The 16,146-nt window shown below is 34.8% G+C and overlaps 3 protein-coding genes across 3 annotated transcripts; 1 reads left to right on the top strand and 2 right to left on the bottom strand.

Moving 5' to 3' along the window:
• Positions 1-1,024: 1,024 nt before the first annotated feature.
• LOC131614614 (uncharacterized) lies at positions 1,025-2,149 on the bottom strand. The gene is made up of 3 exons (XM_058886178.1): positions 2,146-2,149; positions 1,690-1,914; positions 1,025-1,548 (listed from the first exon to the last, which is right to left on the bottom strand). The coding sequence occupies exons 1-3, from the start codon at positions 2,147-2,149 to the stop codon at positions 1,025-1,027; spliced, it is 753 nt and encodes a 250-aa protein (XP_058742161.1).
• A 205-nt stretch (positions 2,150-2,354) lies between these two features.
• On the top strand, positions 2,355-2,890 carry LOC131614613 (uncharacterized). The gene is made up of 2 exons (XM_058886177.1): positions 2,355-2,667; positions 2,795-2,890. The coding sequence occupies exons 1-2, from the start codon at positions 2,509-2,511 to the stop codon at positions 2,888-2,890; spliced, it is 255 nt and encodes an 84-aa protein (XP_058742160.1). The 5' UTR covers positions 2,355-2,508.
• A 146-nt stretch (positions 2,891-3,036) lies between these two features.
• LOC131609926 (uncharacterized) lies at positions 3,037-4,887 on the bottom strand. The gene is made up of 3 exons (XM_058881755.1): positions 4,543-4,887; positions 4,042-4,110; positions 3,037-3,749 (listed from the first exon to the last, which is right to left on the bottom strand). Exons 1-3 carry the CDS (start codon positions 4,765-4,767, stop codon positions 3,147-3,149), a joined length of 897 nt encoding a protein of 298 aa, XP_058737738.1. The 5' UTR covers positions 4,768-4,887; the 3' UTR covers positions 3,037-3,146.
• Between the last annotated feature and the right edge of the window lie 11,259 nt (positions 4,888-16,146).

Raw genomic sequence — 16,146 nt, 5'->3', positions numbered from 1 at the left:
TTTTAATTTTAATATTTTGTTGTTATTTAAATAATATTTTTTTTGTTATTTATATAATTATATTTTTTAAAAATTATACTAATGTACCCGTATCTTAGTTTTTCTAAAAATGCTGTACTCCGTATCGGGTACTGGATACGCACCCGTACCTATGCAACACAGGGTATCTCAAAATTTTCACAATATGAAGGAGATGAGAGGTATGTTTGTCACTCGCGTTATATATTAATTAAACACGTTCAGAGATGCATCTTCGAAAAACTCTCTGAATTTGAAAATAAGGGTTAATCTGTAGATGCATCTGCGGATAAACCCTAAAACATATGTAGAAATGCATCTCCGAATTAAATTTTGACAAAATGAAGGACATTCATCCATTTACGCTTATTTTATAATAAAAAGGTACAACCGGATATGCATCTAAAAATATAAAAATACTTTTTACTTTTAAACATGGATTAATTTCCCTTCATATTTCTAAGATTTTTTTTGGTTGTAATTCATCCATCTCATTGTTAGGTTACAAGCAACTATCAAATTTTAGAGGTGGAAGTTAGTTCATTGTTTTGTTTGAATTTATTGCACTTTTACATCTTTTGTTGTTAAATAAATCTTATTTGAAATTTTCACATACATATCAAAAAAATTGAAGAAATAAATCATTTTATTATATTATCATAATTGATTGTTGGTGTGAGAAAAATAATGATAGTGTTTTTAAATTGAAAATTGAAGAGAAGTGCTATTTATTTTTAAATAAATTAGAAAAAAGGGAGGATTTTTTTTTACAAGAACAAGATTAACTCATATCATTTATCAAATGAAATTTAATACAAAGAGAAACAACATTAACAATACTACGCCTAAACCAAGAATTGGCCGCCTTGGCTAACGAGTTGGCAACCATATTCGCTTCGCGTTTAATAAACTTTACCTCAAAGTTTGGAATAAAAGCTAACAAACGCTTAATAGTAAGAAGAATAAAGTTAAATTAAGAGCTACCATTAGCTATAGAATGAATGCCTTAATTTATCACTTGAGAGTCGCTTTCGAATATCACATGATCCAAATTCAAGATAACAGCATGTTGAACAGCTTCTTTCAATGCTAAAGCGTCAGCTTCTCTTGAGGACATACTACCTATATCCCAAGCAACTCCTGCAGTAATGAATCTACCCATGTTATCGCGAAAACACAACCCTCTGTTAGTAGAACGGTGAGGCCTATTGAAGCCGGCATCGACATTACATTTCACCAAACCTTCAACAGGAGGAGACCCCACTAAAGAAATTTGATTGCCATTAATTCTTTCATGATTATCCTGGGCTGCGAACCAGTCCTGCCAATTAAAATAGGTTTGCAAGCCTAATCTAGAGAGACCCTCCCTTTCATTATTCCATACTATATTGTTACGGTTCTTCCAAATCACCTCTACCATCATAGAAAATCGACTTGTATTCTTCCTATCTTCTCTACTACAGATATCGAGAATAAGAGATTTAGCATCACTAAAAGCTTGTAAACGAGGCTTAATGATAGAAGACAAACCTGCTACCCGCCAACACTCAATAATAGAATTACACCCGAAAAACACATGTCAATCCTCTTCTTCATTTACTTCGCAAACTGGGCATTCCGGCGGACATTGAACAAAGTGTTGTCGAAGTCTAACCCGCGATGGCAAGCAACCTCTACAAATTCTCCACAAAAGGTGTTTAACTCTAGGCGGAGCCATAATGTTCCACAAATTTCTCCAATTACCGACAACTTTACAATTAGAGTGATAACCGTGCAAGTTCCTCAAAGGTCCATAGCCTGTACAGACACTATACTCACCATTATTCTCTTCATTCCAAACCAGCCTATTAACTACCACATCCTCAGCCAATGGAACATTCAAGATCTCCTTTGCAACTACATGATCAAACAAGGAATTAAAGTAGAATGTTAAATTTATTTTAAATTTAATTTCTTTTATAATAGAGATTATGAGATAGTAGTAGAGATCATATTTATTCTTGTCTTTTTTATTTTTTATTTTTTTAACAATAAGCGTTTTCAAATGAAATAGTTTTTTTTTTTGTTAAAATGATGTTAGTTATGAAATGAGTATAATTTTGATTTAATAAATATATTTACATTTACCCATAATCTATATAACTCAATGGTTTGTTCTACATGCAATTTTGATATTTTTGACTTATTTAGTTTCACTATTCATCAAGATATCAACGGACATAATCAAACAATTTGCAAAGAGAAAGAGTCATCTTTGACAATGTACATTAGTAGTTGGCATCATGTTTCTCAATGTCAACTTTTTATACCCAAAGAAAATTCAAAACGAAGACAAAGCAATTACGCAACGCGCTTTTCCTTGTTTTTACTTATTCCTTTAATAGATCATATAAAAACAACTCAACCTCAACATTCTATCATCTCAGAAACATACATAAATTCTATATTTACTATACAATTCTTGAATTTGTTGCCTTGCAATTGAAAGAAATGTGTCCACTTAGGTTTATATTGATCTTCTTCTCTGCCGTACTGGCCGCTTATTTGGCATGGACCACCATGAGCTCCACCACTACGGAGATCGATTTCACTTCTGGTGACCATAAAGATAAATCCTCCTCAGATAAAGATAACTTCAGTACCATAAAGGTAATTTAATCTCAATTCCACATTTTCTTTATACAATTCAACATCATATTTTGCACTTTCCTTCTTTTCTTGTTTACTTTGTTTTTTGTGCTGACTAGAAATGTTACTTTGATTTCACATTATCAAGAATGGATTATGGGTACTCGTTGACATGGCCAGTGGAAGGTATCTCTGGAAAAATTTGAGGTCCACAAATGATCATGTCCAACTACAGAGCTCTTAAGATTTCATAAATTGCAGAAACTTGTAATTCTTTTGTTTATTTTCATTACCAATGGCTGTGACAGAAATATTGTAAATAATATCAGAACTTTATGTCTTATATGTCTCATTTTCAAGATCCAGTTTCTTCAATGCAAATAAGGCAAATGGCTTAAATTTACATACATTTATTTACTGGATTATATAATAATGTACAAACACAGAACATTGACATCATACAGATTCATAAGACAGAAATACTAGCAAAGGCGTGATCTTTATATCTGATTAGATTGCAGCTTAATGGACATGTAGATAAGCGTTAACAGAGCACCTTGAGGAACTGGTGCATAACTTGCAAGGGAAGAGCCAACCCACATCGCCACCATAAACAATGCAACCACACTACTACTGGTTTTCCCACAAATCCAAGTTAAAAATGACAAGAACAATGTTAACATTATGCCAACCCTTCCACCCAAAATCCATGCTATTACATAACCAACTTTATATCCAGCATCTAATTTGTTATCAAACACTGCTGTCACACTGCTAAATGTAAGGGAGATTCGAGCTCCTAATGTCTGGAATAATAATAATGACAAGAATGCTGATCTAAGAACATCAATAAATGAACCCCTTTCTTTGTTTAAATTTCTTTCATCTTCCTCCTCGTCTTCGTCGCTGCTGTAGTAATCCTCATCGACATTGTAATGCTCCCAGTATCTTTCTCTATTCATTTCCCTCCTTGTGTAAGCCTGCCTATAGCTTCTTACCTCATCTTCAAATTCAGTGCTGTAACTCCATTTATTTTGGTAAGACTTGTGACCAGATTGAAGTTCCCGATCATACTGAATTCTAGTTGTTTCATTGGAAAGTACCTGTTTAAGGGTATAAAAATTCATATCATGAATGTATTTAAAAAAGTACGCGGGTCTCTATTAGTATATTTTCAAAAGCACTCATTAAATGTCAATGTTAGGTAAAATATTTTTCTCTTTCACCCTGTAGATTAAAGAACATAATCAACGAACCAGCAAAACTGAAAATAACAGTAAGGTTTACACAAAAAAGAATGTAAACTTTTCTCTTACTCCAGAAAGATGAAACTCAGTCCATATTGCGAGACAATTATTTCTATGAAACAATAAAAGATACATAATGATTGCTTACTTCATAAGCATGACGGATACTCTTGAACAATTCAGAAGCATGTGAATCCTTGCTAACATCAGGATGATACTGCATTCGCAGAAAAATAATAGTCGTAAAATTAATGTTCGGGGATAAATTAGAGATTTAAAATTTAAAGCAGACAACCAAATTCGAAGATACTATCTTCCTGAAAAATATGTTTTCCAAAAGCAGAGAATTAAAAAATTAAAAGTAAAAATCCAAAATAAGCAAAAATTCATTCACCAACAACAACAACCATAAGTCTTTGGGTGATTCTTGAATATACATGTATTCATTTAAGAGGCTAAAATCTCTGAACAGATAAGATATTCTTCTATATGCACAGATCTCATATCGAATCAGGCTAACTTATTTTATTAGGCTAGTAAAAAGAAACTTAATGATAATGAGTTCAAATTCAGAGTTGAGAACACTCGAGATTATAGAAAATTTTCAAAAATTAAATGATAATCTCTATCAAAACAATTAATCAAACACCTTAAGGGCGAGGTGGCGATAAGCACGTTTGATATCAACAACGTCGGCGGAACGAGCGACACCGAGTACGGTGTAATGATCACCACCGCCGTTGACTGCTGAAGAAGAAGATGAGGAAGCTGAGATGAGTAGATGTCTCCGGCGGCGAGGCGCGGAGGAGAGGTAAGTAGAATCAGCGGCGGTGATGGAGATGGGTCCCACCAGAAGATGCGATTGCATCGTCATTTTGAAGGATTCGAGTAGAGTACACTATGCTATGCTATATCACAGCCTCAGGAGGTGCTAATAGTAATTGACTACAAAATGATAACAACCACATGAGAGTAGTGTTTGTTTGTTGTTTTATGAGGGAGGAAAAATCACTATTGAAAAAATCATTTTAAATAGGGATGACAACGGGTCGAATCGGGTGCGGATTTCATATTACTCAAACCCACACCCGAAATCGGCACCCGAACTCGAACCCAAACTCAAATCTAATTCGGGTGGCAAAATAGTACCCACACTCACACTCGTTGGGTTTAGGTTTTTTCACCCAAACCCGCAGCAAAATACATAAAATACATTTTTCCAACAACTTTCCACGATAAATATATATATATATATCATACAAAGACTTGTTCGAGGAATTATGTGATCAAGATGGTGGATCTGTATTGCTGGGAAGCAACAAAGCTTGCAATATTGCAGGTGTTGGATCTGTGAGATTCAAGCTCCATGATGAGTCAATAAGGTTGTTGACTGAAGTCATGTATGCTTTCCAAGATGAGAAAATTATATGTTTTCCAAGATGAGAAAAGTATCCTAAGAGTCGTGAAGGGGCCGAAGGAAGTCTTGAGAGACGTGAAGAAACAAGACTTGTATACCCTTGAGGCTGAAGTTGTAAGTGGTTCGACAAATGTTGCATGCACGAAACATTTGTCGAAAACAAAAATTTGACACATGAGATTGGGTCATGTCAGTGAAAGGGGTCTGGTCGAATTGGGAAAACAAAATCTACTTGGCGGAGACAAAGTCGAAAAGCTAAAGTTTTGTGAACCGTGTGTACTTGCAAAATCTCGCATAATAAAGTTCAACAAAGGCAAACAAAGAACACATGGATCCTTTGATTACATCCATCCTGATCTTTGGGGGCCTGCAAGGTGTCCATCCCATTCCAGAGCGAGGTATTTTCTATCTATAGTAGATGATTATTCTAGAAAATTATGGGTATTCATCCAGAAGACTAAGGATGAAACTTTTGAGATTTTCAAAAGTAAGAAGACTCTGGTCGAAAATCAAACTGGCAGAAAGGCCAAGAGGTTGAGAGCTGATAATGTCCTTGAATTTTGCAATGAAGCGTTCAACAATTTTTGTGTTGCCTCTAGTATTGCAAGACACAAAACTACTGTAGGTACTCCACAGCAAAATGATTTGGCTGAAAAGTTTAATAAAACTATTTTGGAGAGAGTTACATGCATGTTGACTAGTGCTGGGTTAAAGATGTTTTGGGATGACACTGTTTCTACATTAACATATCTAATAAATATATGTCCTTCGATTGCGTTAGATATGAAGACACCTAAAGAAGTTTGGTCAGGACATCCAGCATATCTCGACAAACAGAGAATATTTGGCTGTGTAGCCTATGCTCACATTAGACAAGACAAGGTCAAACATAGAGCTCTGAAATGCATGTTCATGGGATATCCTAAAGGAGTCAAATCTTATAGGCTATGGTGCCTAGAGCTAGGTAACAAGAAAAGTATCACTATTCTTTAGTGCAGAAATATCTGACGAAGAGATGGAACATGTAGCGATTTCTGTTGAGGTGGAGCACGTCGATGCTAAATTTCTTATCCCAGATGAAGTCAAAGAAGAAGCAGAAGATGCTGGGGAACCTGAGGAAATTGTCGATGACTACCTATTGTCAAAAGGTAGGTTGAGAAGAGTCATCCAGCCACCTCATAGACTTGGGTATGCAGATCTTATAGCTTATGCCTTAATCTTTGCAAGTGAGGTTATAGACAAAGAACCTAGAGACTATAAGGAAGTTATGAGGAGTCGAAATAAGACTGAATGGATGAATGCCATAAATGATGAGATGAATCTCTTCATGATAATCACACTTGGGAACTGATCAAGAAACTTACTGGGGTAAGGTTAGTCGGCTGTAAATGGATTTTCAAAGTTAAGGAAGGAATCGAAGGAGTGGCGTCAAAAAGATACAAGGCAAGTTTGGTCGCAAGGGGTTTCACTCAGAAAGAAGATGTCGAATTTAATGATGTGTTTTCTCCTATTATGAAGCATAAGTCCATCTGAATGTTGCTTGCCATGGTGGCACAGTTTGATCTTGAACTAGAACAGATGGATGTGAAGACTACGTTCTTGTATGGTGATCCAGATGAAATGATCCTGATGAGGCAACCTAAAGGGTATGTCGAAAAGGGGAAGAAAGATTATGTGTGCAAGCTAAACATATCTTTATATGGACTGAAACAATATCCTCGATGGTAAAATAGGATATTCGACAAGTTCATGGCACGCATAAGTTTTGTCAGAATCCAGTTCGACCTGGTAATTCATTTGTTATTTTGTTGCTTTATATGGATGATATTCTCATAGCAAGCAACAATGTCGAAGATATAATGAGGGTGAAGGCTGAAATAAATAAGGAGTCCGATATGAAGGATCTGGGAGCAACATCTTGGATTCTCGGGATTGACATCCGAAGAGATAGAAAGTAGACGATGTTATACTTATCTCAAGAGGCATACCTACAGAAGATTCTCGACAAGATTGTATGTCGAATTCAAATCTGGTTGTGACTCCGACAAACCCTTAATTCAAGCTAAGTATTAATCAGTGTCTTAGTACTGATGCCGAAAGAGCTTATATGAGTAGCATTCCATATGCTAATATAGTAGGTTCTTTGATGTATGTTATGGTCTATACTAGACCCTACATAAAGTCTTGCAAGGAGGTACATGGCGAATCCTGGAAAAGCTCATTGGTAAGCATTGAAGTGGATTATAAGGTACATAAATGGGTCTCGAAATAGAGTCCTAATTTATGGCGGAGCCTTGGGTGAAGATAGTAAAGCAGTAATCGAACGATATGTCGACTTTGATTATGCAGGTTGTATGGATTCCAAAAAATCTATTTTTGGATATGTTTTAACTATGTTTGGCACAACAATTAGTTGGAAAGCAACACTTCAGAAGGTTGTTGCTTTATCAACCATTGAGGCAAAGTATGTTTCCCTAATTGAAGCTGTGAAAGAAACATTGGGGCTTGAAGGCTTGGCGAATGAGCTGAAACTTCAAGGTCGAGGTATCATTATTAAATGTGATAGTCAAAGTGTTATACACCTGTCGAAGAACTTAACATATCATGAGTGGACCAAGCATATCAATGTGAGGTTGCATTTTTTCAAGGGAGTAATCGAGCATGGAGTAATGCAAGTGCTGAAGGTTTCGATAGATCACAATGTTGTTGATATGATCACTAAGACATTGCCCACTTGCAAGTTTTTCCACTGTGTGCAGTTGATAAAATTACATGACGAAAGCTAGTTTGTTCTTTGTTGTTATAGAGTTTGATCCAAGGTGGAAAATTTTGAGAATTGGATCGAAGAGTAGCTTCTAGTTTGACAGGATTTATGCATAAGGTCGAAGCATGCTCGCAATAATGCGTGTTGCAGTCGAAGGTATTCTAACACGTATTAGTCAAAATGCTAGGCTTGTTAGTATTTCGAATTGGGTCTGTTTGTTATGTCCAATTATTTAAGTTAGCTTGTACCCTAAGTTGGCTTGTAATGGGTATTTGTGAAAAATCCCATTAGTTTAGTATGTTCTGTTTATTATAAATAGCATACTAGCCTCTCATCATTGTATACGGAAAATCCTAATTTAGGGTGAGGGGGTTATTTTTTATTCTTGTAACACTTGTAATCTTGATTTAAGAGAAAGTAAAGAATAGCAGTTATAACCAATTCTTTGTTGTTCTTCTTGCCTTCATCTTGTGTTCCCTATTATACCCTGTTCGATGAGTCATTTTCACAACAAATTAGTGCGGTGAGCATGGAGAAGATGCCTTCAATAAAGTATGAGATTAAAAAGTTCACCAAAGTGAACGATTCGGTCTGTGGCACTTGAAGATTAAAGCCTTACTGGTTCAGCAGGGTTGTTTGGAAGCGTTGAAGGGAACAACGGCTTTGGACGCTACGTTAATGGAAAGAGAAAAGCCGGCCATTATAGAAAAAGCCCACTACGCAATTTAGTTGAGCCTTGGTGATAAGGTTCTTCGACATGTATCAAATGAGACGGCGTCATGAGGGTTATGGGTGAAACATGAAAGTTTGTACACGACCAAATCGCTGATAAATCGACTATACCTGAAGCAAGATTTGTATTCACTTTCAAATGATTATGTTTAAGAAAAAAGGAAAAGGTGAGATGAGTTAATGGATGCAACAAGACTTTCCTTTTATTTTGATTTTCTAATGTGTGTTCTTACTATTTTATGTTTTAGACATCTTATTTATGTATACACATTTGATATTCCTGGAATGATTTCATGTATTTATGACAATTGTATGCTACTTTAATGTATTAGTACCACCTTTATTAATATCTCAGTTATGATAATTTAGATACTATTTAGTTCGAGTATTATAAGAACTAATTTACAAGTGGTAGGGAAAATATAAATTTGAATGGTAAAATATTATGCTCGTGAGGATAAGACTTAAGTTCCTCTCGTCCATAGTAGTTGCAAGTTTACACTCACCGTGTGTTGTTAAGATAAAGTTTTACTTACTTATATTTATTTATAGAATCATTAAATTATTTAAGATGATTAAATCTCGCATTATTCTCTTTTAGGTAGTGGGTTTAACACCAATATTTCCATTTTGTCATTCAAAATTCTGATGTAATTTTCTCTATTTAAATTGAAAATATCATGTAGTCCACTTGTTCTCTCTACAATAAAATTGTTGACTAATTATTTTCTTAATTGTTTTTCGTTTTTCCAATTTTTTTACGTTTTCAAATTCCTGTCCCATTTTTCAATAAATGGTCAGTTAACTCATCTTCGTACCGGGAATTTTTCATTACACTTTGTGGTGGTGAAAATCACTCTTGAAAACTTCAAAATGCACTTTGGAGATACATCTTCGAACGCACCACAAAAGAGGTGTTTTTAGAGATGCATCTCAGAAAGCGTCATTTATACGTTTTAAAGGTGTTTCGGAGATGCATCTCCGAGTTAACCATCGACTGATTGTTTTTAGAAAACTATCAAAGTTGAGTTTTGATACGGATAATAAAAACGCGAACGGAATAAAAGCTCAAACGATAATTAACAATAAGCACAACATTAATATGTTGTTATGAAAATAGTAAAATATTATCCAAATATTGTTTTGGAATAAAAAAACATAGTCTACTGTGTATGCCTAATCCTCACCCCTAACCCCTCATCTGCCTCCTGTATCCCACCGCAATCGTTGTCTCGCTAACCACCCTATCCATGATGGTCATCGCCTCTGGTCCACCCCTCTCAACGATCCCTAAGTCCAGAGCCTCTTGCCCAATCGCTTGTATCCGCTGACATATCGGTAAAACATCAGTGGCATGGTCATCCTCGGTTTGCTGGTTCTCCAAAATCTTCTCATGAGCTGACCTAGGTGGACGTCCAGGAGCATCCGGTGTCATGATAGGGTGTGACACTACGTAGAACCATATCACGTATCTATCTACACAATGCCAACTATTGGATGCTTGCATCATCCGATAGTCCTGTGGCACCAAATGCAGCTCCCAATCATCAAAGATCTCATCGAGATCCCGACGGGCAATGGTGGTTGGAGCAGCCTGAGATGGAGATCTGGATATGATTTGGTTATAGCCAAACTATCGCATGCATCACTCTGATATATACTTGACCATAGTGTCGGTCCCACATGCCAGCCACCCAAAGTACAAAGAGATGGAGTCGAAGGGGATAACCTCTATGTGATCCTTGAATGGCGTCCATAGGATGTCATCATGAATAGTTCGATCGAGATACTCCTATAACGACAACACGGTATGATTCCCTCTGTGGAGGAGATACAGGGCATCCCTCGGCATAACCTCTGTATAGGTAAGATCAAGATCAAAACCTTAAATGCGGTGGAAGTGAGAAATGATCCATCCCTGAAAAATGAATAAGAGTTGTATAAGAAAAAATTATTAATAGTAAAGTAAATTTAATAGTGGAAATGATATGTTCCGTCAATAGCGTGCAAGATCCTGTAAGCTGCCTCATTCTCCAGTTAGAGATTTCATTCAACTTTTGGTATAGGTATACCAAACAACCAACCCCCAGTTCCACCCACTCACCGGTTTCAAATCCATACAATACCGGAGGTATGTAACATCAATGTAGTTAGCACTTTTTTCCACAAAAAGGGACATGCCAACCAAGTACATGAAGTAACACCTTAAAGCACACTGACGGTGATATTAAACAAAGAAGTCGTCACCCTCAGCCTCGGAATAAGCAGACGATATAAGGTGGTCATCATAAAGGCTCTTCAAGAACAAGAACTTCGTATGTGCCCCATTAGTCGAGCAGAAGCAGTTTGGGTTGGACAGCCAAGTCTCACTCTTTCCGGGTAATCAGACGTTTTTCCTGGAAAAACAATAATGACAATAACAGGTCAGGTTTGAAAAACTAAATAAATAACTCAGTGATTATTTTGCATATAAAAATCAACATTATACAATACCTATTATCTATAAAAAAATACCCAATTTTTTATGCACATGCAAATAGAAATGGAATTTTTCAAAAACTTACTAAATGTGTAGAAATTTGTTGAATGATGTTGCAATGAGTTGTTAGGAGTTGCAATGAATGGAGTAAAATTTGTGGAAATGGATGGAAATAAAGTTTGGGAGTCTATATTTGGGAGTCATAATGAATGGGGTTTTGAGTTTTGGGTTTGAAGACCAAACAGATGTTGAGGGGGTGCCCTTGCGTGAGTTTGACACTATAGCCTAGTTCAGCTAAAAAGACCAAACTGCCTAGAAGCAGTTTGGGTTGGACAGCCAAGTCTCACTCTTTCCGGGTAATCAGACGTTTTTCCTGGAAAAACAATAATGACAATAACAGGTCAGGTTTGAAAAACTAAATAAATAACTCAGTGATTATTTTGCATATAAAAATCAACATTATACAATACCTATTATCTATAAAAAAATACCCAATTTTTTATGCACATGCAAATAGAAATGGAATTTTTCAAAAACTTACTAAATGTGTAGAAATTTGTTGAATGATGTTGCAATGAGTTGTTAGGAGTTGCAATGAATGGAGTAAAATTTGTGGAAATGGATGGAAATAAAGTTTGGGAGTCTATATTTGGGAGTCATAATGAACGGGGTTTTGAGTTTTGGGTTTGAAGACCAAACAGATGTTGAGGGGGTGCCCTTGCGTGAGTTTGACACTATAGCCTAGTTCAGCTAAAAAGACCAAACTGCCTAGAAGCAGTTTGGGTTGGACAGCCAAGTCTCACTCTTTCCGGGTAATCAGACGTTTTTCCTGGAAAAACAATAATGACAATAACAGGTCAGGTTTGAAAAACTAAATAAATAACTCAGTGATTATTTTGCATATAAAAATCAACATTATACAATACCTATTATCTATAAAAAAAATACCCAATTTTTTATGCACATGCAAATAGAAATGGAATTTTTCAAAAACTTACTAAATGTGTAGAAATTTGTTGAATGATGTTGCAATGAGTTGTTAGGAGTTGCAATGAATGGAGTAAAATTTGTGGAAATGGATGGAAATAAAGTTTGGGAGTCTATATTTGGGAGTCATAATGAATGGGGTTTTGAGTTTTGGGTTTGAAGACCAAACAGATGTTGAGGGGGTGCCCTTGCGTGAGTTTGACACTATAGCCTAGTTCAGCTAAAAAGACCAAAGTTAAAAAAATGGGTTTATTCGGATATGCATATCCGAAACACCCTTGATTTTGAAAAAAAAAGTGAATTCGGAGATGCATCTCCGAAAACACCTCTAAAAATGAAATGTGATGCGTTCGGAGGATTATCAAAAACTGCTCACACAACTGGCGCTAACTAAAGCGAGACGCGAGTCGGCGCAACGTCAGACTGTGCTAAAGGCCCAAATGGAGGAGTAACAACGAAAAATGGAGGCAATGGCCAAGAGGAAATCTGATATGGAGGAGCAAATGCGACTATTTATGCAATTCCAAATGAGCGGTAATCAAGCGTTTGGTGGAAATGAAGGAGTTAGTGGTCAAGGACTGATGGAGGCGGAGAATGATAATGATATTGACCTTGACGAATTTCCCAATCCATAAGATTTATTTTACTTTTAAAATTTTCTAGTATTTCATAAAATTATTATTATTTAACAATTTTATTATTTTTAGCGTTTTTTATTTATATAGTATAATATGTTTATTATAAATAAAATGAATTTTATTAATATAGTAAATATTATATAATATATTTATTATCAAATATATTTATTAAAAATAAAACGACAACAAGGGTGTTATTTTCATATTTTTTATAATTTAGAAAAAACTTGTTTGTGACATGATATTCACGTCACAAATTTGCCACGTGAATATCACATCGCAACTCTAATTAAATTTTTTTTAATTGTATAAAATGTTAGGACATGTTTTTCACTTCATAACTTTGCCACGTGAAAATCACGTCGCAATCCTCTGTCAAACGCATGCTCTTCTCTGATCACTATGTGTCTCCGTAAAGCCTTTTCGTAAAATATTGTACTCGTTGCAAATTATCAAATATTATGTGAAAGACAATGTTTAATCATTAATTGATACCTGCGGCAAATTAAGAGAATGTGTTTTGTTGAAGTGAAAAATGACACGCCGTAGAAAAATGTGAGTTATGACTTTCCTTCTCCTTTATCAATGTATATCCCATTGGCACATCTCCTTACATTGTTGTTTTTGTTTTGTAGTATATTACTATCAAGTGAAGTATAAGTATGAAACTCCCCGAAACTATGATTTACTATTTCTATAATACCAAGGTTGTTAAATTCTCAATCTAAAACCTAAATTCTATAGATTTCACGTTTTTAGGTCAGCATTTTGTGTTAAATCGCAATAAAAAAAATTTATGTAAAATTGTATTTTGGGATGATTTTAATGATTTGAATCACTCTGAAATATATGAAATCGTTTAAAATCGTTCAATTTTACTCTTTGACCCGTTTTACCTTTTTTTGGTTAAATTTTAAAAAGCATATTTTATATTTTGGCCCATGAAAACAACTTTCACGCTTTTTTAATTTTATTCACATTCATATATTTGTTATATTATTGAAGAATTTTTATCATCTAAAGATGAATTTAATCAAGTTGAACATATACTAACGAAGATGATGTTTTAAAAAAATTGAACTTTTGATTAAATTGAAGATGAAGATGAAAACACTTGTTTTTTTAACTTGAAAAACATATGAAACTCTTGCTTTTTGAAGTAATTATTTGGATGTTACTTTTTATGATTTTGGAGATAATTTATGTAGTTTGATACAAATTTAAAAATATAACTCTTTATTATGGCGATATACTATATCTTTGCTTTATAACTAAATTACAATTTTAAATTAATGATGCATTTACAAATATATGCGCGCGCGTGCGTGTGCGCTTGCGTGTATTTCGTCTGTGTGTCCTATATATAAATTTTATATTATTTTAACATGAGTGTGTGTGTGTGTGTGTATGTTTGAGCGAGTGTGCGCGCGCGTGTGTCGTGTATATAAATTTAATATTATTTTAACTTGAGATAAACTCTATGATTTTACGTTTTGATTTTACGTTCCAATTTTACTTAGACAAAACGAGTTAAGGTAAGAATTTGATTATGACAAACTTGGTGATTTGGGTTCTATTATTGTTTGGGCTAGTAGTAGCCCCTTCGTCTTTATTTGCAAAACCTTCGACACAACCATCTTCTTCTGTCTCTCATTCTCCTCCACCACATTACAATGATACAATTCTTAAGAAAGTGAAAAAACCTTCACCACCACTTCCACCCACTGTGACTTGATTATTTTAAAATGGTTGAAACATGGCCAATCATTCTACATGGTTGAAAAATGTACCAACCCAACGCCACCAAAATTTACCATTCACGGTCTTTGGCCGTCGAATTACGCCAACCCTCAGCCTCGTAAGTGCCCCCACAAATCAGAATTTAGTTTGGGCAAAAGCAAGTTTATTTAAATATTTGTTATTCTTATAGAGTTTATAATTATTATTACTACATATTTTTGAAAAATAATTATCTTTTCTTTGTTTACTATAACAGCTAGGTGTTACAATCAATAAATTTAGATTGGATTGGCCATTAGGGATGAAAATAGGCTAGGCTAGGCTGGACTTTATAAGGTCTGGGTCTGACCTACAATAAACTTGAAATGCCTGAGTCTGGCCTGTGGCCTATTATAGGCTCTCTTTTTTTGGTCTGACCTGGCCTTTTTAAAAGCGTGGCCCGGCTTGAAAGCCTATTTAAAAGGCTATTTTTCATTATGGTTTTCAATTAATCCATATTATTTAAGAAACCTTATAAGTCGTCATATATATGCATATATATACCGACCTATTTAGCCTTTGTTCTAATATATATGCATATATAGACTTGCCTATTTATTTCTAATATACATGTAAATATAGACCAATCTATTTAGTCTATTTTTAATATAAATGACAATATAGGCCAACCTATAAGGCTTCATAGACTATTTTAATAGCCTAAGTCTAGCCTATTTTATTAAATAGGCTTTTAAAAAAGCCTAAGTCTGGCCTTTTTGTTAAATAAACTTGGCATGATCTGACCTTATATAGGCTAGGCCATAGGTCCTATATGCCGACCTGGCCTATTCCCACCCTTATTGGCCATGTCTAAACATGGTTACAACAGCAGATGAGTTAACATTTTGGACAGGTCAATGGATGCGTCATGGTACTTGTTCTTCGATGAATCCACGAGATTACTATGAATTAGCAATCAAAATTCACAATGATAAAGAAGATCTACGAAATAGCCTTCATAATAAGAATATTATACCTGATAGTACAAAAAAGATTAAGAGCTAGGAAATATTCAATGCAGTGCAGAGTGATATTGGCTCTAAGCCAAAAATTAGAGCACCAATATCGGTTGATTTTGGGAGTGGTTTCACATTCTCCAATGACACATGTGTCAGAAAAATGAATATTTAAATATGTAATATATGGTATAGTAAGGGTCAAATAATACTACCGTGTCTTAAACTTTTTCTTTGTGTTTTACACTTGCATAATGGAGTTGGTGGGCCCAATTTAAACTTTTGTATGAGTGGTATGGATATTTAAAAATTGTTGTTGAATGGTTTAAATTTTTGAGAAGTGTAAAGTAATATATAAAATTAGATGTGGTCCATTTAAGACACCAAAATAAATGTCATAGATGTGGATGCTCTTATGTGTAGATTGACTCTAAATAAAAATTATTATTTAGTTGAAAATAGAGTTTGTCTTGACAAAAACAATATTGAGTACAAATGCTA

The sequence above is a fragment of the Vicia villosa genome, linkage group LG6 (assembly GCF_029867415.1).
Source record: "Vicia villosa cultivar HV-30 ecotype Madison, WI linkage group LG6, Vvil1.0, whole genome shotgun sequence".
NCBI classification, from domain to species: Eukaryota; Viridiplantae; Streptophyta; class Magnoliopsida; order Fabales; family Fabaceae; genus Vicia; species Vicia villosa.
This window is presented reverse-complemented; position numbering and strand designations above follow the sequence as displayed.